The sequence below is a fragment of the Tachysurus fulvidraco genome, chromosome 3, assembly GCF_022655615.1.
Source record: "Tachysurus fulvidraco isolate hzauxx_2018 chromosome 3, HZAU_PFXX_2.0, whole genome shotgun sequence".
Taxonomy (NCBI): domain Eukaryota; kingdom Metazoa; phylum Chordata; class Actinopteri; order Siluriformes; family Bagridae; genus Tachysurus; species Tachysurus fulvidraco.
In genome coordinates this window covers 534,020-558,647 of record NC_062520.1, presented here as the reverse complement: position 1 = coordinate 558,647, position 24,628 = coordinate 534,020, and the positions used below count along the sequence as shown (strand labels likewise).

The 24,628-nt window shown below is 42.1% G+C and overlaps 1 protein-coding gene across 4 annotated transcripts in view; it reads right to left on the bottom strand.

The window, feature by feature from the left end:
- Positions 1-24,628, bottom strand: part of LOC113647437 (SH3 and multiple ankyrin repeat domains protein 1) — a 63,794-nt gene that overhangs the window by 36,750 nt on the left and 2,416 nt on the right. For all 4 annotated transcript variants that reach the window (XM_027154161.2, XM_027154164.2, XM_027154160.2 and 1 more), the window contains 13 exons: positions 16,100-16,626; positions 7,952-8,155; positions 7,413-7,484; positions 6,833-6,941; positions 6,369-6,520; positions 6,064-6,231; positions 5,076-5,192; positions 4,897-4,974; positions 4,330-4,396; positions 2,028-2,203; positions 1,705-1,823; positions 1,505-1,623; positions 1,256-1,369 (listed from right to left, as the gene is read on the bottom strand). In XM_027154161.2, coding sequence (XP_027009962.2) covers positions 1,256-1,369; positions 1,505-1,623; positions 1,705-1,823; positions 2,028-2,203; positions 4,330-4,396; positions 4,897-4,974; positions 5,076-5,192; positions 6,064-6,231; positions 6,369-6,520; positions 6,833-6,941; positions 7,413-7,484; positions 7,952-8,155; positions 16,100-16,582 — 1,978 coding nt within the window. In that variant the 5' untranslated portion in view covers positions 16,583-16,626. The remainder of the gene's footprint in view (positions 1-1,255; positions 1,370-1,504; positions 1,624-1,704; positions 1,824-2,027; positions 2,204-4,329; positions 4,397-4,896; positions 4,975-5,075; positions 5,193-6,063; positions 6,232-6,368; positions 6,521-6,832; positions 6,942-7,412; positions 7,485-7,951; positions 8,156-16,099; positions 16,627-24,628) is intronic.

Here is a 24,628-nt window from a genome sequence, read left to right as displayed (position 1 = left end):
AAAAAGGGAGTCGATCCTGTCACCAGATGGTCCAGACAACTCCATGCTAAAACTATTCTTTTGGTTATTTAAGTTGGCCTCCTTTGAAGGCAGTTTTTTGTTGGTACCAACACAGAATAAAAACTTATTTTAAAGCATTGCAGCATGAAGAGACTGGAACATGCTGTTTGAAGACAGACATCTAGGTCATGCCACCAACTATAGTACCCACTATTTTAGTACAAGTGGAGACTGCTAATGTACTCAATGTATTTAATCTATATATATTGATTTAAATGGGAAATGTAATAATTATAGATGACACCTCAGAATGTAGGCATACTGTAAGTTACACTGTGTGGCATAATCAATACATCCACCATGATTTACCTCCAGTACAGTTTGGTGACTTAAATGCAGTTCAGTTCAGAGATGATATAAAGATGACGTTTGAAGAGAAAGACACCGTCACAAAGCAGCTCTAAAGTTTATCAATTTACTGAAATGAATCTTTTTAATGTTGAAGACTTGAATAAACATTTCTTAATAATTGCTGAAAAAAAGTAAAATAAAATAAAAACATTCGACTATTTCCTATTTTATGCATGTTTATGAAAGCTGACACCAAGAAAGAGAGAATATCTTTATAAAATTTCATTAATTCACCATCTATCTGTGTGAGATTCTGCAATTTCGTTCTTTTCGTAAATCGTTCTTTTACTTCGGCCACTTATTGCATTTTCATACAAGGTTCTACATGACCTTCAGACCAGGTGAGTTTACCTATTGTTCTGGATTGCTAATAAACATTTAAAACTCAAATTTATTTGTTTAGCACTTTTAAAAATCCCTATTGTCTCAAAGCAGGCATTTCTATCTGAGGCATTATTAATCTTTATTTTATTCCAGTTTAAACCTACTAATAGATCTCAGACCTAATACACTAAAAGTCATGTATATATGTTATACTGGTCCCACAGACCAATTCTTTGGAATTGGCAGCACACTATTACAAGCTTTCCACAGAAAAGACCTGTATCTCAGCATCTCTATTACCCCGGTACTGCAAGAAGGGCAATTATTTAATGGATTAAGAAAAATGGCTTCAATGCCTAATCAAATAAAGATTTCACAAACAAATTTCAGCAGAATATTAAGTCAGTATAATGAAACCATTGTCTGTATTTTATGGTAACACCACCATCACAGTCTTTACTGATTGTCAATTTAAAACCTCATTCCACTTTCACAAAGAAAAAACATTATTTGAGGATACCGGGTCTCTTTTCTTCATTTTGAGGCAGAACTTCTTCCACACATTCAGCAGGAAACCAACCAGTCCGACCTTTAACGGTTCCCTCCCAGAAACCTCCCTCTCCAACACTCAGTACTGAAATGCACATATGACTCAAGTTGTGTCAACAAACACAAGAAAACCAAGAGGAAGAGTAAAGCATTAATAGTAGATAAAAAGAAACATATATAAATATTTACATACATTAATATTTATATACACAGATCTTACATTTAACCTTGTCCCCTTTGCTGAGCGTGAGCTCTCGTTCTCCCTGAGCAGAGTGAGAGCGGGTTGCTATAAAGACACGACCAGGAACTGCACTGTACAGCCTCCTCCGCTGAACAACACTAAAGACCAAGCCAGAATGGCTGGTGTTATACAAATATACAATTTTATAGCAATAATACAGAGAATATAGCAGTTCTCACCCCTGTCTGCCTCTCTGTTTTTTCTGCTTTTCATCAGATTCTACTCTTCCTCTGGACGGGGAACGAGTGCGAGCACCACGAGGACTACTAGAACTTCTCAGAGCAAAGGATGACCGACGCTGAGTCAAAGAGAGGAAAACAACTAAGCATCTAAACATGCTCCCAGAACTATTGTAATGTTTATGTTGCACTCGGAAAATGGGAGGGATAAGAAACAAGGTTCAGGTGGAGACCCTTCCCTAAAGGGGAAAATCTATGATAAGTGTATAATCTAATCTTAACCCTGCTACACAGATGGACAATAAAGTGGGTACAGGCCCTACCTGTGCGGTTGCAGGTGTAGTGATGGGTGGAGCTACAGCATCAGGGGGCGTGGTCATGGTATTTTCACTCTTTGCCCGTAAGAGGGGGTGGGGGTGAGGGAGTGACATGTTCACTGACGTGGTTTGCCCACTTTCAACATGCTGTGAAACATATTTAGGAGATTCCAAAAATGGAACTGGGAGAGAGAGAGAGGGGGGGGGGAGAGAAAGAGAGAGAGAGAGAGAGAGAGAGAGAGAGAGAGAGAGAGAGAGAGAGAGAGAGAGAGAGAGAGAGAGAAAGCAACAGCATGAGAAACACAGAGGGATGGTTGGATGTGGATACGTAATCATACAAGTGTTTGGCATAAACATTTGTTTTCTGTAGATTTGGTCCTTTAGTGTTCACACACATTCTAGCTCTGGTGTCACTGTGTCATAAAACTTTATAAGACTCTGCATCTCCACTCTCATGTCTGCAGACATTCACACTGCCTCCTTGGCCCACATTTCTGCCGACCTGCCCCCATTTGCCAGTAGTTATGCTGAGGCTACTGGGATTTAAGAGGAGTTTCTTTTTCAGTACTAAACCTTCAGTATATAGTACGAACGCCCTCTGGTGAACCATATTCCATGTGTGAGTTGCATACAGAGATAGATAGAAGTTTTAGTATTTCCTCAGCTTATACAGTAGACTCTATTTCCTTTGCTTTGTCCCCGACATCCTGTGATGTTATAGAAAGTTTTTACAATAGACATTAAGGAGAATGCAAGTAGGAATAATAAGTCATTCTGCATTTAATAACATATAAACATCCCATAATATTACAGCATTAAAGGTGCTCAATGGATCACGTTTTTTACAAAAATATTCAGCCAATGGATCGGTAGCAAACAGAGTAACCAAAATAATATAAAACTTGCTGGCTCACTTTTTGATATTATTTGTAATAAACCAGCACTTTTCGTCCTGTGCCATGGTGGCAGCATCTTTATGGTGTTACTGTCCTCAGGGTTGTTATTCTTTTCCCTCTTTACCTACTTTCTGAGTTATGGAGGGAAGTCTCTGTTACGAGGGGGGAGTCCAGTGACGCTAGGAGGAGGGGCACCGTGTCTGCCCCGTTAGTTAATAGTGGATGGGGAAAGCGGACAGGTGTGGCTGGACAGGGAATGATGACAGGGTAGATATAATTTGGTGAAAAATATAAATAGAGGGTAAGTGCAAGGGGAAACCTTGTGAATGTAAATATATTAGTATTATATTTATATTAGTAATAAATAAAATGCTTGTGTTAACAGGGAACGCCCAAAGGGGGGTTCAATCTGAGGAGCTCCCCGATCATTTGCCAGAAGCTCTACCGATAGTCGAGGTGGCCCAGAAGAAGCTTTCAGGAAAATACACAAAAGCGACTGAAATAACTGCTCTGGCTGTCTGGAGTAGAAATTACTTCTTAGAGTGATTGGCACACTCATACAAGTTATCTTGTACCGTGAACTCAAGTGAAACGGTTTCTTTAGATCCTTCTTATATATATATATATAAATATATATAAGATCATGTACAAGATAGTGTGCCCAAAGCCCTACCGTTAGGCCTGGTTGGCCCAGAAGACACAGTCAGGAGAAAACACCAAAGCGGGTGGAATTACCTCTCAGAGCGGTTGGTGCTCTGATACAAATCACTGCCTGTCTCTCAATTAAAACCCTTTTCTCTTTAAATCCTTCTCTCATATATTATACAGAGAGCTGTGGGATGTTCAGTTTTTATAATTAAGTCATTACTGATACATTTCCAACTTTGCCCCTGAATTGTTTTGATAGCTCTGTGGTCTTTATGATGCTGGTTGTTTAGGTACTGTATGTTCTCTAACAATATGTGTATTTATTATTGACATCATATGATACTGTAATAACGCAGGTCAAAGCAATTCAACTCATTATTTATATTATAACAGAAACTGAACAAGAAATAATTTTATAATAAAAACATTTTTTATAAAAAATATTTTTTTTAGTAATGTGGTGAATACGTTTTTAAAAAAGAGTTAATTATTAAATATTCTCACAAACTATATGGCTTTTCCTGCACTTCAGTGTAGGTTATATGGCATTAAAATCCCAATTACTTCCGTTTCAGTTACACGCTTTAACACTACAAAATGTGGAGATGTTCAGGACAGTGTGGAGGTGAACACATACACAAGCCGATTATTGTTCGTTATTAATCCCCAGGAATGAACTCAGTATGAACATTCAGTATACGTGTATATATGTGACTTAGAAACACCCTGATTTGCTTAAGATGTTTTATAAAGAACCTACATACCTATATCTGTGTCTTTGTGATTTTTAATGATCTCTCCAAGTTCAAAGTGTCCAGACATCACAGCAACCTTCAAGAAGCAAGCATAACATTTTTTTGTTGAAAAAATGAAGCAAATGTTAGATAAACTACAGTAACTCATGTAATCACTCTGAATAACCGTGGTGAGAAGAAAAGCATGTTAGCAGCACGACACATTGAGCAGGGATGAGCTACAACAGCAGAATGCCAGGTTCCTCTCCAGTCAGCCTTGCCCACACTTGACAGATGTAGACTGAAAATTCATTTTAATTTAGTATTTTATTTTCTAATAATTGTTTTTCACAGATTACATCATTTAGCATACCTTAATTTAATTTCCTGTGAAAAAAAAAGGAAAAATATGGTGTACATGAACCTTGTCCCCACGATCACTGACCTGAAGCCTATAAAGCTTGTTTAGGATGAGTTGGACTGAAAGTAAGAGGAAGTCTGAGCATCAAAGCATCAAACCAAATGTAGTACAGTACTTGTTTGACTCAAGAATACATTAGCTCAATTGCCCTTTAGTTTACTGTTGTGACGTTTTACCTGAAAGGGAGTTTGTCCGTGTTTGTTCTTCATCTCCTTACTGGCTCCTCTGTAGAGCAGAACCCGCACACAGCTCTCCTGATGTGACACAAAATATGCCAGTCATTCAATGTGTGTGTGTGTGTGTGTGTGTGTGTGTGTGTATGTGTGTGTGTGTGTGTGTGTGTGTGTGTATACACCTTATTGTACAGAGCACTGATGTGCAGTGCTGTGTTTCCTGATGCATTCTGGGAAGTGATGTCTGCCCCATAGAACAGCAGGTGCTCTAAATGCTGGGCAAAACCATGCTGACATGCCTGCAGGGAGCTCAGGGGGTAAATATACTATATACAACTAGCAACATAATGTAATATATAGACAAAATAGTTCAGAGCTTTTGTGTACAAGGTTATAAACTAAGCCATTTTGTTCTCTTCATTAATCCATGTTCCATTTTCTGTTAAGCTCATCATCATCATCATCATCATCTTTTAGTGCTCAACAACACGTTATTGGAGCAAGGACTAAATATTCAATAAGTACTCAAGTTGGATTCAACAACGTGTTGTAGACTCCCCAAAGTCTGAAGAGTGTGAGAGGCTGAAGTGTGTGAGAGGCTGAAGTGTGTGAGAGGCTGAAGTGTGTGAGAGGCTGAAGGGTGTGAGAGGCTGAAGGGTGTGAGAGGCTGAAGGGTGTGAGAGGCTGAAGGGTGTGAGAGGATGAAGTGTGTGAGAGGATGATGTGTGTGAGAGGCTGAAGTGTGTGAGAGGCTGAAGTGTGTGAGAGGCTGAAGGGTGTGAGAGGCTGAAGGGTGTGAGAGGCTGAAGGGTGTGAGAGGATGAAGTGTGTGAGAGGATGATGTGTGTGAGAGGATGAAGTGTGTGAGAGGATGATGTGTGTGAGAGGATGAAGGGTTTGCACATCAGGTGTAGTGTGGAAGAGCTCGGCAGTTCATAGCTGCTTGGTATTGAGAATGAAGAAAACCCGGTCAAATCTCAGTTTGCTTACATAAACATTTACACACAACTTCACCAAAAGATAAATGAGGCTCATTATCTATACAAATGTAACTGAAGATTACTGCTGATATTTATAGTTAATGATAAATGATGCTATTTTTACACACACACACACACACACACACACACACACACACACACACACACACACACACACACACACAATCACCTGATGTGTTTCATCCCAGCCATTCTCGTCACGAGTTCCAAGGCGTGCTTTGTAGTACAGTAGAGTTTCACAGCAGGACGTGTCGCCCCCTGTCAGCACAGAGTGGTACAGCGGCGTTAAACCACAACGATCCTTATAGTCTGGAGACACACCCAGGGACAGGAAGGTCTAGGGTGAAAGAGCGAGAGACACACAGACAGACAAAGAGAGAAAGAGAGAGACATTAATTAAGTAATGGAAAATGTGTGTGTGTGTGTGTGTGTGTGTGTGTGTGTGTGTGTGTGTGTGTGTGTGTGTGTGTTTACCAGCAGTGTAGCTTGATTGTGCACTCTAACAGCTTTATGCAGTGGCGTGAGTCCGTCTCTTGCTCTGAAATCATGATGAGCTCCGTTTAACATCAGCACACGGATTCCATCAACACTCAGACCACTGATTACAGCCAACGTCAGAGGGGTCTCTGATACAGAGAGAGAGAGAGAGAGAGAGAGAGAGAGAGAGAGAGAGAGAGAGAGAGAGAGAGAGAGAGAGAGAGAGAGAGCAAAGAGAGGGTGCTTGTGTAGTAGTGAAGAGTTTTGTAGCTAGCACATGTAGCTTGCTTTACCTGTCTTTTCTGATGACAAAGTCAGTATAAAGTCAGGTTGTATAAAGTCAGGTTGTATAAAGTCAGGTTGTATAAAGTCAGGTTGTATAAAGTCAGGTTGTGTGTAAAACATATTTTAATACACAAAGAAAAACAGAATAAAGATTATGATACTGAATTATATCTCACCTCCACTTTCTGGATCATGATAATTAGGGTCCAGTCCTTTATCCAAAGCTTTACCGATCTTATCTACCGCTCCACTTTGAACATAGTCCAGGAACTTCTTTAAGTTGGCCTACACACACACACACACACACACACACACACACACACACACACACACATACACAACCTCATTATGTAATGACTGAAGAAGTAGCATCCTGAGATGTTTCCAGTATAATGGACACTTCAACTTAATGGCATCCTTCAATTCTATCTGTAAATGTGAGTGTGAGCAGTGCTCCTGAGGAATGAGAAACTGTCTTTAATCAACAGTTTATTTTAAACAATTTCAGTCACCAATTCTATGACATGGAATTCCGAACTCAATTCCGAACTCCGGACACAGTTATACGGCAAAACATTATTGAATACAAAATTAGAAGCATGACAGTAAATACAAGGAGAAACCAAAAGGAGCTTCTGTTTAGTGTAGCAGAAAATATTTGAAGTGGTTTGCCTAAAAGTTTAGTGTGTGTGTGTGTGTGTGTGTGTGTGTGTGTGTGTGTGTGTGTGTGTTTAGTGTATTTGTGTGTGTGAGTACCTTAGTGTGTAACTTGGCCAGTTGTTTCTCATCCAGATTAGTCTGTTTATAAACCCGACTCTTGTACCTGAACTGTGAGAGACACAGATTATTCAGACACACAGTGTGGGGGGGGGGGATACTAGTATTTTATTACACACACAATTTCTATTTCCCTTCCCCACTTATGATATGATATACGATATCAGAGAAGACTTGTGTTGGTGATAGAGTGAAAGAGAAAGACAGCAATTCAGACACAGTTCACAGTAGAGATGAGACAGAATTCCAGCTCGGGAAATATGAGCGCCTGAGGAAGTCTGAGGACGTTCACTCTTATATAGTTATATAGTGCTTCCTTCCTCCCTCCCAATAGAATTATACTATGCTGTAAAACTACTATACTCCTCAGTCTCATCGTACTGGCCATATCATCATGGGTTCATCATCATCATCATCATCATCCATTAATTTTCTGAGTAGTGTCATTACTGTTTAATTGCTGAGTTTTACTACATATAGTTTCATAGATTTTAGGAAGTTTAACTCAAGTACGCTACCTCCAGATAAGGCACACCCTGCTCGAGGGATTGTGGAAATTGTTTTAGTGGTTGTTCCTCCTCCAGGAAGCGGGCGTGATGTCCCTCTGAGGCAGGCTGGAACAATCCGTAATTATACACGTCCCACAATGACTCACTGAGAGAACACACGACCTGCTGCTTCACACTCCAGACGGTCGCATCAGGATCGAACCGTAAACACTTCTGTACATTACACATACACACACAAAGACACAGGGAGTTCTACACAAAACCTTCTCCGTCACACTCCACATGCACCAGAGGTGAGTGTTGTAACAGTAAGGATGTATGGTTGCCTTGAGAAGATTGTATTTTGTAGACATTTACATTTACATTTACATTTACAGCATTTGGCAGACGCCCTTATCCAGAGCGACGTACATAAGTGCTTAAATCTCTAACACTGAATACATTAATGCTGGTTCACTAGGTTACATACTTAAGATACCATGAGTTTAAAACATTTGTTCAAAAATAGACCATTACCACTAAATGTTGTCATACGAGGTTCTTTTGTTCTCCACAATGTTTTGTTCTAAAAACATAATCACTTACAGGCACATGCTGTTTTTCATTTAGCAGCTCCCATTACAGGTCACCACAGTGCATCAGCTGATCAGCATATTTAATTTGGCCCTGCTTTTACATTAAGGGTTTTTCAGATTCCCTGCTCAGGAATGGAATTCAAGTCACAGCAGTAAGAGCTCTGGACCATTGCTAAGTCAGTCACTAGAGAACCTATATATACTGATATACTGATCTCGGGCACTAATCCAGTTATACTTGCTCTCTAGAACCTTGTAAAACTACAGATAAGAAAAATGAAAAGGAAACTGAAGACCAGTTACCTTCATATATACATTTATACTTATGTTCACCCTGAATACTTCTGTTCACTGAGTGATAAATGTGAGTTCCACAAGTACCAATGGGAAAAGAAGTGCATAACAGACAACACAATACACTACAGGAGCAATACAAAAAACAGCACAGACCAGTGCAGTCTGTATTGACCATTGTACAAATAAGAGGATTTGTAAAGAATAATATAAAAAAGCAGTAACAATATTTTGGGGGTCCTTCCTACTTTTATTGAGTCTTAGATGTAAGTTGCTTTGAATCAGACTTGATCAGTATCTCATTGCCATAAATACTGGTACAATAATATGTTCTGTTAATCCCTCCTCTCCATTTCATTCCCCTGAAGCTTCACAGTGCTCATTCTACATTTTGTTACCATTCAATACTAGCACAATCGCCACCTATCATAGAAATTCACTTAAGGTTAAGGTTAGGGTCGGAGATTTCATTAGCTTTCAGTATACTCAAACGAATTAAATAATCCGATGTGGTGTACAGGCTTGGTTCAGTTGGGAGTGATCTAGCTCCTTTAGCCAGTTTGGCTTCATTCCTCCTTCAGTTCACACAGAAACCATTCTCTGCATGGAGTGCCCACTGCCGTCACTCTGATCAGTCATAGTGTCACATCTGAACTGGTTTTATTGTCAACTTTTCTTCATCTTCTGCATTGTCCTGTATTGATGTACTGTACGTTTTTTCAGCCACTTTCCCATGTCCTCATTGCATGCCAAGTTTTCTCCTTTCAAAATTTTTCTTTTTATTCAAACCTCATCTCAACTACTTCACATTTGTCTTTTTTTCGTCAGCTTTGGCCTTATTGTCCTTTTCCCAAGCTCTCCAGAGTTTTCATCTAACATCCTTCTGAATGTGTCAAGCTCAACCAAAATATACTAGCATCCTTATTGAAACCACTGGGATGTGGTAGCTTAGTGATTAAGGTGTTGAACTACCAGCTGGAAGGCTGTGAGTTTCAATTCCAGGTCCACCAAGCTGCTACTGTTGGGCCCCTGAGCAAGTCCCTTAACTCTCAATTACTCATTTGTTTAAAATGTAAGTCGTTCTGAAAAAGGGGCATTTGCCAAATGCTGTAAATGTATGAAGGCTTTTTGGAAATCTTCAACCATACAAAAGTGGTTAAAAACGTCTGTATGTTTGTGATCTTCACTTCACGTTTATGTTCAAGTCGTTATCAGTTCTGTTACGTTGTCTGTCACACAATATGAGCATCAAGATCACACAATGTGCACACGCAGAGGCTTCTCTCGCTCCTTACAGAACGGTGTTTTCGTGGTTTTCGTCTCGTGAGTCACAGTGTTTTTGGACGTCTACATCGCACCTACCTGTAATTAAACGCACATACAGCAGTGAGTTTCTGCTGGATGTCAACAGAACCACATTTTTGGAGTTAAACTCTGTGCACTCGGAAGAGCTGCAGGACCTCTCTCACAGAGCGGACAGAGCTCTCGGTGCGGGAAGAAAAACTCGTGGCAGTGGGCTTTAAAGAGTGTGTTTCCAAAAATACACCAACACATTAACTTTCCAAAACGAGGTTATAACATTTTGGACTTTGTTTACACCACACAGAGAGGAGCCTACAAAGCCCCCCCCTCCCCCACCTTGGTACATCAGACCACATCACTGTCATGCTAATGCCTGCATACAGACCACTCATTAAAGTCACTAAACCAGTTCAGAAACAAATTCAAGTGTGGCCTGAGGGGTCGTCGGAGGCTCTTCAAGACTGTTTTGACACCAGCGACTGGAATATGTTTAAGCAGGCTGACTCATACAATAACACCACAGAAACTTTACTCAGAAACTTAAACTGCCTACATCACCAAGTGCATTGATTGTAACAATCAAAAAAGACCATCTCTGTACATGCCAAAAAGAAGCCGTGGATGACAGGGGAGGTCTACAGACTCCTGAAGATGCGGAACACTGCCTTCAGAGCTGGAGACGAGGTGGGACTGAGGCCAACCTATCCCGCGGCATCAGAGAGGCTAAGAGGCAGTACTCCAGGAGGATAGACCATAAATTCAGCAACAGCAGAGACACTCAGGTCCTGTGGCAGGTGATACAGATGATTATGGACTACAAGCCCCCACCACGGACCTGTGACAACAACATCTCTTTGCCGAACAAGCTGAACGCCTTCTCTGCTCGCAAATCAGCACCACTGCTCAGCAGACTCCACCTCCTCCCAGTGACCAGGGGTCTCATTTATAAAACTGTGTGTAGGATCCCTACTAAAAGTTTACGTACGCCCAAAAGCCAAAAATGGCGTACACCAAAAAAATTCAGATTTATAAAACGGTGCGTACGCACACCTGTAAGCAATGTTCCCTTTATAAATCACAGATCACCCGCAGATGTGTGTACGTGAACCAGCCTCAAGTCCCGCCCTGTACACGCCCATTTTTAACCATAAATAGTCAATGCAGATGACTGCGCGGGCACGAGAGTGGGCCTCGTTATAATGAGTTTCCTCTGCGCTCTGCATGTTTAAAAATGTGGTGAGGAGCAGCGTCTCAGGGGTAGCCACTGTCGCCTGCAGGTTATAATTATATTAAAATCAACATTTTTATAATTATATTAAAAACAAAATTGTGGGCTTTGGAGGTGTGGCATGCCATGCAGCCTCGAACGTACGTACGTGTGTCCGTGAAATACCACGCATGGCGGAGTTGCTCCTGCGAGGTCTTGGTATTTGTTTGGGAGACCGCGGATGTCGGTGTATTGGCGTGGTGTCTGTGGTGTTGAGCTGGCAGAGCTCCTCTGAGTCGGTGTGTAGCACATGCATTGCCCCAGCCGGTGATGCGCAGCTCGGGCCAGTAAATGGTCAGGTTATGGAGCTGGAGCCATGGTAGACCGAGGATGAGGGCGTGTAGTGGAGAGTGGATGACGTGAACGGAGAGACGCTCCTGATGTTGGTTCCCCACCTGCAGGCTGAGATCCACAAAAGAGTCTGAGTTCATAAGTGCATAGAGTTACGCACTCTCTCCTCGAATCTTGAGCCGCACGATGATTCGAGCGCAGCTCTGTGATTGCGATCGCCAGCAAGCGCTCCTCCGCGCTCTCCCCAGTGGCGGAGTTGTCAAAGGCCGTGCGGAACTGCGCGAGAAAGTTCTCGAATGTGGGGAAGGCTTTCTCTCTCCACACCATGGTGGCCCAGTCCAATGCTTTGCCAGTAAGTAGTGAACAGACGAAAGCAATACGGCTGTTCTCCGTTGGATACAGGGCCGATTGTTGCACCACGAAAAGCAAACACTGCATGAGGAAACCCCGACAGCCTCCAGGATCGAAAGATTGCCTTCTCTGGGAAGGCGAGGAAGGGACCGGTGGTTGCAGGAGCGGGATACGTAGCGGCCTGGGGAGCCAGCGCTGGCACCGGAGAATTCGGTGCTCCGGCGGCTTCTTGCAGCCCTTGTGAAGCCGCGGCGAGCTCTTGAGTGAGCTGGGTGAGGTGCGTAAGCTTCTGGTGATGGCTGGCGAGCTGCTGGGCTTGACCGGTAAGTTGGTTTGCAAGCTGAGCGACAGCTGCTGGATCTTCGGTAGGCAAGGTCTCCTGTAAGGAGGAGGCATACTACTGGGGATCCATTTGCAGCAATTTATTAAACAAACACAGACAAAGTCAGACAGGCAGTGATCAGGATGGGCAAAAACAATATTATCAGAGGATAGGCAAAAATCAGAATCGAGAACAGGCAAAAGGTTGGGGCAGGCAGCAAACAATCAGGAAACAGAGTCGCAACGGGAAATCAGAACACAGGTAAACGCTCAGAAACAAAATGTTTAAACAGAACAAAAATAACCATGTCAAGGTTTGTGTCTGATTACTTTCCCTATTGTTGTAGTCACAATGTGTTCATGCTACAAAAAAACAGGAAAAAATGCTACCAATGAAGCTGTCATGGTTAGACAAAGGCGAATGAGGATCCAAATGCAGTTTGAACATATTTAATCAAAAAACAAGCAGGCAGGCAACACAAGGCAGAACACAAAGCAAAACAGGGACCAGGGAAGTGGACAGACAGAGTAGATGTAGCAAACAGGAACCAATCAAAGACAACACACCTGGAGGAAGCCGCAGAAACCAGTCCAGGAGGGGGGAGCGAGGGTGCAACAAGGGTGGGAGGGTGGGTCGAGTTCATGTCGAGGCAGAGCCAGCAGAGCAGGTGGCCAGGGTGGCGCGGTAGAGCAGGAGGCCAGGATGGCGCCGGCAGAGCAGGTGGCCCGGGCGGAGCCGGAAGAGCAGGTAGACTGGGTGATGCTGTAGGCGAGGCCAGGGATCACAGCAGAGTTAGCGGGCAGGGTGGTGCTGCAGGTCGAGCCAGAGACCCGAGCAGAGCTGGGAGCCAGGGCGGTGCAGCAGGTCAAGCCAGGGACCATAGCGGAACTGGAGACCAGGGTGGTGCCGCATGCTGGTTCCGTCGACCCGGTCGGTCCGGCTGGTTCTGTCTACCCGGTCAGTCCGACGGGTTCCGTTGACCCGGCTGGTTCCAGCGACCCGGTGGGTCTGGCTGGTTCCGTCGACCCGGTCGGTCTGGCTGGCTCCGTCGACCCGGTCGGCCCGGCTGGTTCCGGCAGCCCGGTCGGCCCGGCTGGTTCAGGCTGCCTGGTCGACCCGGCTGGTGGAGCAGATGGCTTAGGGATGCTGGCCGCCCGAACCGACGTCATCGGAGTATCCGCAGGGTTGGAGATCAGCCGGTTCGCACGGGCCTCAACAGAGCTTGCCGGTATGGCAGCCATGTGAACAGGCTCGGTCACAGGCGTGCACAGGACTGGGCGGGACGGAGATACTGTAGGGCATTCGGGCGTCCGTGACTGTTTTGGCTCCCTAGCCCACGGACCCCAATGCTTACTGCCCCCCCCCCAAATATTTAAGGCCGGCATCCATCTCTCCACTGCCCATGGTTAACGAGGACCTGCCCAGGATCAATGCTAAGTTGACAAAGTCTGACAACGACCCCATCTCTCGGCCAGCCGGCATTAAATAGCGCACCTTGTTCTCCAGGGCCTTTTCCCCGAAGTCCACCTGGTTTCATAGGTCCAAAAATACCTCAGCGTATTCCTCAATTGGGGAATCTTCCTGGCGGAGGCAAAACAAAATTTCTGCTGGATCCATAGTGGTTAGTCGTTCTGACAAGGTTAGACAAAGGCGAATGAGGATCCAAACGCAGTTTGAACGTATTTAATCAAAAAACAGGCAGGCAGGCAACACAAGGCAGAACACAAAGCAAAACAGGGACCTTGAACAGAGACATAAACCAAGTCCAAAATGCAGCTGCCAGAGTTCTCACTAGGACAAGAAAGTATGACCTTTAACCCCAATGTTATCATCTCTACACTGGCTACCTGTTAAGTATAGAATTGACTACAAACTGCTGCTACTTACGTACAAGGCTCTTAATGGTTTAGCTCCCATGTATCTAACTAGTCTTCTAACACGTTACAATCCTTCACGCTCTCTGAGATCACAAACCTCAGGACTTCTGCTAGTTTCCAGAATATCTAAGTCTACTAAAGGTGGTAGAGCGTTTTCTTATTTAGCTCCCAAACTTTGGAATAGTCTTCCTGATAGTGTTCGGGGCTCAGATACACTTTCCCAGTTTAAATGTAGATTAAAAACTCATCTCTTTAGTCAGGCATACACATAATACATCCCATAATATCATGCACCAGTACATCAGACCTGCACATTTTTATGAACAGCAGATATGTTAATCCCTTTTCACTGTTTCTCTCTTTGTACCCATCCCGAGGCATCCAGACACTGTACCAGCTCCCGACGTCCTCTGTGGGATGAAGCCTTTGGACGTCCACTGAGCCGAGGCCGACTCTAAGAATCCTGAGACATCTCCAGTTAGACTCTGTGGTACTCAGGAGATCAGAAGTCCTTGAACCTCACACCAATACAACATTTAACTGACTGTATATTACAATCACACCCCCAGTGTCACCCATATGAGGATGGGTTCCCCCTTGAGTCCGGTTCCTCTCAAGGTTTCTTCCTTTACCAATTTAAGGGAGTTTTTCCTTGCCACTGCTGCCTGAGTCACCTCAGACTTGCTCATAGGGGAATAAATACATACACACTGTGAACTATATACATCTAATAATAATCTAGAATTTTTATTCTGTTAATTCTTATTTCTTTTATTATTCATTATTTCCTTTATCATTAATCATGTTTACCTTCTGCTCTGTGTTTATGTTCTGTAAAGCTGCTCTGAGACAATGTCTATTGTAAAAAGCGCTATACAAATAAACTTGAATTGAATTGAATTGAATTGAATAAACATACAACATACCACAACGACTAACACCAGGGAAGTGGACAGACAGAGTAGATGTAACAAACAGGAACCAATCACAAAACGGAGACAATCAGTGACGAAGACAACACACCTGGAGGAAAGCCTGAGTTGAATTAGTGTCAATGGTAACAAATGAGTGGGCGGAGCAAACAATTAACAGCAGGGGCAAGACAGCAGACAGAAACAGGGCAAACACAGACAGACAGACTCATTACAGAAGCTCTTCTTGCACATTTGAAATAACTAATAAGTGTAAATATGTCAGGAACATATTGTCCTTATGCAATGAATTAATTCTATAAAATAGATGTAGGATACTGATTAACCTCAATAGTAGTTTAGAGTTCATTGTGACTCAAATGCAGTAACTCAATGTCGAACAAACAAAGGGTCAAATCTTTACTAGAACCTTTATTTGTTGTGCATTTATTGCCAGACTCACTGGGGCTTACTTTAGAAGTATAGGTCTTATATATTTGTTAGAACAATGGATAATGTGTATGTTTTTTTCCTTCTAAAATGTTGAGCAGCTTCACTGTGGTCACACTGTCATGGTCTTCACTGTCATGGTCTTCACTGTCATGTAGTTAATCACAACTGGAATATTTTGTTAAAATTCATTAAAACACAAGCAGGATGAATAAAAAGCTGAAAATTCAAAATCGTCTGGACTCAGCTCTACACAATATCAAAATCTAAACACACACACACACACACACACACACACACACACACACACAAGGATTTAAAGGAAACACTAGTTCCCACTTTTCTGTTTGTTCTTCCCTAGAACTTTGTGTCTGTTTGTGTGTGTGTGTGTGTGTGTGTGTCTGTTAACTTGTAACAGTAGTAACACACATTCCTCTCTGTATGGTTTATTAAAAGTCCCTGTGTGTGTGTGTGTGTGTGTGTGTGTGTGTGTGTGTGTGTGTGTGTGTGTGTGTACCGTCTGTTTGATGTCAGGAATCCCAATCCTGAACACCATCGTATTAAGCTGTGCATCTTCCAGTGGCCCGATTGTGGTCATGCTCCGCTCCATGTGACGCCTCCGAGACTGCTGATTTGTTAAAACTTTATAAAGCTGCTGCTGATTGGCTGGAGTTTGGTGATACATTTCATGACTGGCTGGCTGATGATGTAACACTGCCTGATTGGCTGAAATACCCCGGTGTCCTGGATTGGTAACTCGCTGCTGCCTATCTCCTCGTTGCCTTCCAATTACAATAGCCGCTGGCTTTAGCCCCTCACCTTTAACCTCTCGGGTTTGGGCGCTTCCTCGGGTCTGTTTCTCTTCCTGCCCATCCATCATTCCATTGGACCTATTTTCCTCTTCCGCTTCATCTTCTACTTCTTTATTTTCTGGGGCAGTGAAAAACCGTTTTCCTAGCATCCTTTGTTGTGCCATGTCACCAAGGATCATGGTCGTCATAGCGATGATAAACGGTTGATGATGGCATCATCATCATAGATAGACTATACAATAAGACAAGAAGAGGAGTCAAGTTAATGGCAACAAAGTGATTAATTAACAAACTGTTCAATTCCTTATTTTTTACTATAGAAAGATAGATAGATAGATAGATAGATAGATAGATAGATAGATAGAGACTATCTTATAAAAAATATATTACTAATTTATAGTTGTGTGTGTATGTATGTGTGAGTCTCTCTCTCTCTCTCTCTCTCTCTCTCTCTCTCTCTCTCTTTCTCTATGTAGGACATAACATGGATATAGATATTTTCAGTGAATCCGTCCCCAGAAAATTTAATTGGAGAACTTCCAGGGAACAGATTGTCCCAATTTTATGCCCCGTTAAACAAAAGTGGAACAGCCGAGTTCTGTCCTCTACCCTCATCATTCCATCTCTTGCGCTTTTTCTTTCAACAGTTTATATAAAGTAATAAAACAATAAAAAATAATTAAATAAGCCTTATTTTAAATAAGCAGACGTATTAGTATTGCCTTAACTTGTTGTAACATATCCACCCCACCACCCAAAGGAATGGCATAGTCCACACTACAGCTCTGACAATTAACAGCTGAAATTATTTCTTATTAACTCATAAAATATGAGAATAATTATTGTGTAAAGATGCAAAACATTGTACATATCCCCACCATTCACCTTGAGGTTGGAAGCAGAAGGTGGCTCCACATTACTGTTTTGGGTTTCTAGGCTTGCTCCTCTGGACCCCACCCCCAGATCTAACAACCTACTCCTGGCCTGCTTTTTTCTACCTTTCACAAACTCCTTAAGATTGTTTTTGACTTCTTCCCTGTCTACCAAACAGCCGAACTGAAGACATCAGGCTCATCAGGCTCATCAGGCTCATCAGAGTACACAAACCACAACAAGGATTCAATACACAAATAAAATCTTCTTGCATTTACATAGAAACATTTGTATTAAATGAAACCAAGTTAATCTGAATAATCTTAGAGAACTTGCTTGAACAGAACAGGTTTTTCATACACTCACTTCCATATTTTGATATGTCTTATAATGTGAGAATTGCATCGACTAATATTGTACTAATAATTACTGTTGTCTTCATGTCAAGCTCAGTAACAGGTTTGATTCCAAGTGGATTTTAATGACTTTTGGTGAACAGTTACCAATTATAACTGATTTAATAAAAAATCTATTTACTGTAAACAAACTTATGAAGTTCTGAACTTATTTAGTTTAATAAAATGATTGGAAATTACTTTTTAAAAAAGATCACTAATCCGTGCATTAGAAGAGTTTGAGGTGTCTATCAGAGTGATTATATTTACATTTACAGAATTTGGCAGACGCTCAGAGCAACGTACAAAAGTGCTAGATGATTTATTACACAAATACTTCAATAAAATTCATAAAGGTTACATTAGAAATTCTTTCAATTTCTATCAATGTACAGCGTTACATTGCGCTTACATACACATCTTATCTCCTTCACCTTTCTATCCTATTCTTCTGAATAAGAGAATGAAGTCATTTTCTCTAAAATGAAAGTGCATGCACTCCAGCAAACCTGTGAACAATATTACAAGTAATTAAAGAGTTTCAGCTGTCAATGTCTTCAATCGTGTACATGAACAAAAATACATTACTATTTGAGTATACACTGGACTGCAGGACTAACACTGGCACTCAATACAAGCGTGAAATAAGCAGATTATTCCTGTGGAACCTCAGGAATGCCTGCAACAAGATGGTGAAAATATTCTTCCAGTGTGTGGTGGCAAGTGCTGTTGACTGTGTCGTGGTCTGCTGGGGGCAGCATCCATTCCAGGGTCCAGCAGGATTAACATGCTAATTTCGAGGCTTGATCTATCATTGGACACAAACTGAAGATGTTTGAGTCAGTGAGAAACAGGACCACTGACCTAACTGCTCTCCATCATGGACAATCTGTCTCACCCACTATACAACACACTACAGGGTAAGTGGAGCTCATTCTCCAAAAATTCAGATTTGTTGTCACATGGTGCGATCCAAAGAGCTCTCTGAGGCCTTCACAAAGAAGATTGTTGATGTGTATGTGTCTGGTCAGGGATATAAAAATATCTCAAAATAATTTAAAATCAGCCATTCAACACTGTCCAGAAATCATTTACAAGTGGAGAGCATTTAAAACAACTGCCACATGAGCAGGTCAGGACATCCAAGCAAATTCTGTAGACTGTAAGGGTTAGGGTTAGGGTTAGGGTTAGGGTTAGACTGAACAACTGTAATGATCATGGGAGGTGTGAAGGGTTAGCGTTAGGGTTATGGTTAGGGTTGAAGTTTGGGAAAGAACACAGACAAAGGACAAGACTTCTTGAATAATGTGAAGAAAAGTCTCATTGAGGTTATTTCAGTTAAATATGGAAACAATAGCTATTAGGGCACAGCTTGTACAGCTTGTACAGCTTGTACAGGTTGTTCTATCTTTTTTCTTAGTTGAAATACTCCTTTTGTTGATTTGTTTTGTTTAGTAAGTGATTTTTTTCTTTTACAAGCAATTACATCACTTTCATATACAGGTACAAACTAAAACAAGCTTAGAAATTGTCATGTTGACATTTCTTAATAAAGGACTAAATATTTAATGAGGTGTCCTTTTTTTTCATATGACTGTATATACAGTATCTGACCGAAGTAAGTACACCCCTCACATTCATGCAAATATTTTATTATATCTTTTCATGTGACAAGACTGAAGAAATGACACTGTGCTATAAAGTAAAGTAGAGAGTGTACAGCTTGTATAATAGTGTAAATTGTCCTCTCATAAAAACACAACACACAGCCATTAATGTCTAAACCGTCTAAACCGCTGGACACAAAAGTGAGTACACCCGTAAGTGAAAATGTTCAAATTATTGTAGCCCCAATTAGCCAATTTTCTCTCCCGGGGTCATGTGACTCATTAGGGTTACAGGATCTCAGGTGTGAATGGTCACCTCATGGCAAAGAACACACTGAGGATCTGAAAAAAAGAATTGTTGCTCTACATAAAGATGGCGCAGGCTATAAGAAGATTGTCAATGACTGAAACTGAACTGCAGCATAGTGGCCAAGACCATACAGTGGTTTAACAGGACAGGTTCCACTTAGAACAGGCTTTGCCATGTTCAACCAAAGATGTTGAGTGCACGTGGTCAGCGTCATATCCAGAAGTTGTGTTTGGGAACCAGACGTATGAATCCTGCAGAGGTTGAGGGGGTTGGGGGGTTCAGCCTGCCAGTGCTCAGAACATCAAATTGGTCTGCATGGCTGTCGTCCCAGAAGGAAGCCTCTTCTCAGTTTGCTGAAGACAAGCAGGCTAAGGACATGGATTACTGGATCCTATTCTAATGAGACCAAGATAAACTTATTTGGTTCACATGTGTCAAGCTTGTGTGGTGGCAACCAGGTGAGGGGTACAAAGACAAAGTGTGTCTTGCCTACAGTCAATCATGGTGGTGGGAGTGTCATGGTCTGGGGCTGCATGAGGGCTGCTGGCACTGGGGGAGCTACAGTTCATTGAGGGAACCATGAATGCCAAGATGTACTGTGACATACTGAAGCAGAGCATGATCCCCTCCCTTTGGAGACTGGGCCACAAGGCAGTATTCCAACATGATAACGACCCCAAACACACCTCCAAGATGACCACTGCCTTGCTATAAAAGCTGAGGGTAAAGGTGATGAACTGGCCAAAAATCTTGCCAGACCTAAACCCTATGGAACATCTGTGGGGCATCCTCAACATCCACCAGACCTGTGATGCTCTGGTGAAGAGGGTTAAGGCAGGAGAGTTAAGGCAGACATTTTCCCTTAGGGGTGTATTCACTTTTGTGGTCAGCAGTTTAGACATTAATGGCTGTGTGTTGGGAAAGCAAATGTACACTGTTATATGACCTGTATACATTACATTGGAGCAAAGTGTCATTTCTTCAGTGTTGTTGTCAAATGAAAAGGTATAATAAAATATTTACAAAAATGTGAGGGGTCTATCAAGAAATCTATCAAAATTCACATACATTAACACACCAAATTTTTCTAGAAATTCTACAACAATAAGAATATTAATTATGTCGCTTTGTAGAAGCCAACATTCTGTTTTCCTATTTCAGCTTAGACAAAAATTTATAAAATTTAATGCGGCCTAGGGCTTTTGAGCCACATGCACCAAATTCGGATATGTTGTAGACGCTGGTCTGAAGTTTGTTGCAATTACTTTTCTAAGCGATCCGAGTACCGGTACTTCCGGTACCGGGTCTCAAATTGGCCTTTTTTCCCCATAGACTCCCATTATAAACTTTAGGTTTATAACTCGGCAAGCTTTCGAACTCTCTACACCAAACTCGGCCAGCTCCTTTAGGGTGATACTTTGAACAAAGGTTTAAATTGGTGTACTGATTGGCCTTTCGGTTGTGCCACAGCCCCGCCCCCAAATTATGCAAAATCAAAAAACTTTTTACAACATTGACATGTGACATATCAAAACCCTCAGAACAATGAGAGGGACTTCCTCACGGGTTTTCTGATGACGTCACGTGATGTCACTTGAAAATAAATAAAATTGAACAACATGGGCATGTGATATATCAAAACACTCAGCACAATGAGGGGAACTGCGTCACGGATATTCTGATGACGTCACTTGACGTCACGTGATGTCACGTGAAAATCAAAAATTAGCACAACATGAACATGTGACATATCAAAACACTCAGCTCAATGAGGGGAACTTCCTATGGAGTATTCGGATGACCTCACATGCTCGTCTCCACTTGCCTCCAAATGTTTTTGCACCCTATCTTTCTGTCCACTTGCCTCCAAAAGTAACACTGACCCTTATGTTCACTCGCCTCCAAAAAAACACCGGCCTTTGGAATACTTGACTCGTCAAAGCCAAAGTTTGTCGCGACGAACTTTACAAATCTAGTTCTTCTTCTTCTACTTTCGTCTTTTCCTGTCAGGGGTCGCCACAGCAAATAATTTGTTTCGACTTAGCTTTATACTTGGCATTCTCTACTCTTGCACCAATTACCTTCATGTCTTCATTTCACACATCCATATATCTCTTCTTTGTCCTTCCTCATGACTTCTTACCTTCCAGCTCCATCTCTAACATCCTTCTACCAATATAACCATCTATCAATTTCTCCCTCCTCTGTACATGTCCAAACAATCTCCCATCTAGTCTCTCTGTCCCCAAAACAGCCAACCTGAGCTGTCCCTCTGATGTGCTCAATCCTAATCCTGTCCATCCTCGTCACTCCTAAAGAGAACCTCAACATCCTCATCTCTGCTACCTCCGTCTCTACCTCATGTCTTTTCTTCACTGCTACAGTCTTTAATCCATACAGCAGAGCTGGTCTCACTTCTGTCTTGTACACCTTTCCCTACGATTCTTCTGGACACTCTTCTGTCACACACACACAACTCTCCTGACACTTTTCACCACCCCTTTGTAAAGCTACTGATATTTGTAGATGACACTACAGTCATTAGTCTCATCCAGGAAGGAGATGAGTCTGCATACAGACAGGAGGTTGAGCAGCTGGCTGTCTGGTGCAATAACAACAACCTGGTGCTGAGCATGTTCAAAACTGTGGAGATGATAGTCAGGAGAAACTCCCCTCCCCTCCCCCCACTAACCATCTTGAACAGCACTGTGTCTGCAGTAGAGTCATTCAATTTGTCACTCAATTTGTTCAACTTAAAAATTTTAGATCATATGTTTCACCTGTTACAGCTGGAGTCCCTCAAGTCTCTGTTTTGGGCCCAATTTTAGGAAATATGGCATTATTTTTCATTGCTATGCTGACGACACCCAGCTTTACTTGTCCTCTAAGGCAAATTCTATCCTTCTTTCCTCCTCTCTTTTGGGCTGCTTAGAAGAGATTAAATCCTGGTTTTTGCATAACTTTCTCAAGTTGAACATTGACAGACAGAAGTTCTCCTTGTTTGTACCAAATCTAATTTGTCAAAATGCAACAGTTTCTCACTTTCTGTTGACAACTCTGTAATCTCCCCAACTACTCAGGTTAAAAGTCTGGGAGTGCTTTCAATGTAGTTTATCTTTCAAAAAACACGCGAACAATATTACTCAGTCTGTGTATCTCCATCTATGGAACATCAGCCGTCATCATCCATTTACTCTGCAGCTGTTCTTGTACTGTACATGCTCTAGTTACCTCGTGCATTGATTATTGTAACTCTCTTCTCTTTGGGCTACCTAACAAACTCCTACACAAACGTCAATTAGTCCAGAATTCAGCTGCCCGTATAATTACTCCTCTATTGAGCATATCACTCCAGTTCTTTACCACCTTCACTGGCTTCCTTTTAAATATCGAGTAGACTATAAGATTTTACTTCTTACTTTTAAAGCTCTACATAATTGTGCACCGTCTGTCCGTCTGTTCGTTTAGCCACTATGAGGTCTAGGGCATTTAGTTATGCTGCTCCCAATCTCTGGAATTCTCTTCCACACCCCATACGAGAAAGTGACAGTCTGACTACTTTTAAATCATCTCTTAAAACTCACTTGTTTAAAATAACTTTCTCTGATCAATTTTAAACTATTTAAATGTAAATCATTATTGTTTGTTGTATTGATGTATTGATTTTATATTCACCACTCGGTTGTACGGTGTCCTCGAGTGCCCTGAAAGGCGCCCTTAAATAAAATGTACTATTATTATTATTATTATTATTCAAGTTCCTGGGAACCGCCCTCTCCCAGGACCTAGAGTGGTACATTCAAATTGATTCGACTGTGAAAAAGGCCCAGAAGAGGTTGTACTTTATTCATCAACTGAAAAAGTTAAACCTGCCACAGGCACAGATGACACAGTTTTACTCAGCTGTTATTGAGTCGGTTCTGTGCCTTTCAATAACTGTTTGGTTTGGGTCAGCTAGCAAATCAGATTTAAGAAGAGAGTGTTATGACAGCAGAAAGGATCAGTGGTGTGCACCTGCCCAACCTTCAGGACTTATACAACTCTAGAGTGAAGTAACAGGCAGGTAACATCATTACTCTCGCCCTGGCCACAACCTGTTTGCACTTCTCTCTTCAGGAAGACGCTACAGATCTCCGTGCACTAGAACATCTAGGCACAAAAACAGTGCCTACATGTTGCCATATCTGGTTTAACAGGGAATACAGGGATTATTACTGTACCTGTGTTCTGTAGTTCATTATGTAATTAATGTCCATCTCTAATTACTGCCTCTTTCTCAAGTTCTACTTCCCTCCCGCTCGATAAATAGAGAGGGTTGTGTCAGGAAAATGTGCCAAATTCATCATGCGACTCATCAGTGTGAATAACACAATTAATAATAATAAAAATATTAATAATCATCATAATAATCATAATAATCATAATAATCATTATTATTATAATTCCTGGTTCTACAACTAGCACCCAAATCTCTAAACCAAATCTAACCTGATCAAGCCTGAGGCAACGGTGGTGAGGAAAAACTCCCTGAGATGATAGGAAGAAATCTTGGCTCAGAGGGGAACGAATGACATAGAGTGTAGGGTGTATGTTATAGTGTGTAGGGTGTATGTTATAGTGTGTAGGGTGTATGATATAGTGTGTAGGGTGTATGTTATAGAGTGTAGGGTGTATGTTATAGTGTGTAGGGTGTATGATATAGTGTGTAGGGTGTATGTTATAGAGTGTAGGGTGTATGTTATAGTGTGTAGGGTGTATGTTCTCGCGTGTCGGGTGTCTGCTCTCGTGTGTCGGGTGTCTGCTCTCGTGTGTCGGGTGTCTGTTCTCGCGTGTCGGGTGTCTGCTCTCGTGTGTCGGGTGTCTGCTCTCGTGTGTCGGGTGTCTGTTCTCGCGTGTCGGGTGTCTGCTCTCGTGTGTCGGGTGTCTGCTCTCGTGTGTCGGGTGTCTGCTCTCGTGTGTAGGGTGTCTGTTCTCGCGTGTCGGGTGTCTGTTCTCGCGTGTCGGGTGTCTGCTCTCGTGTGTCGGGTGTCTGTTCTCGCGTGTCCGGGT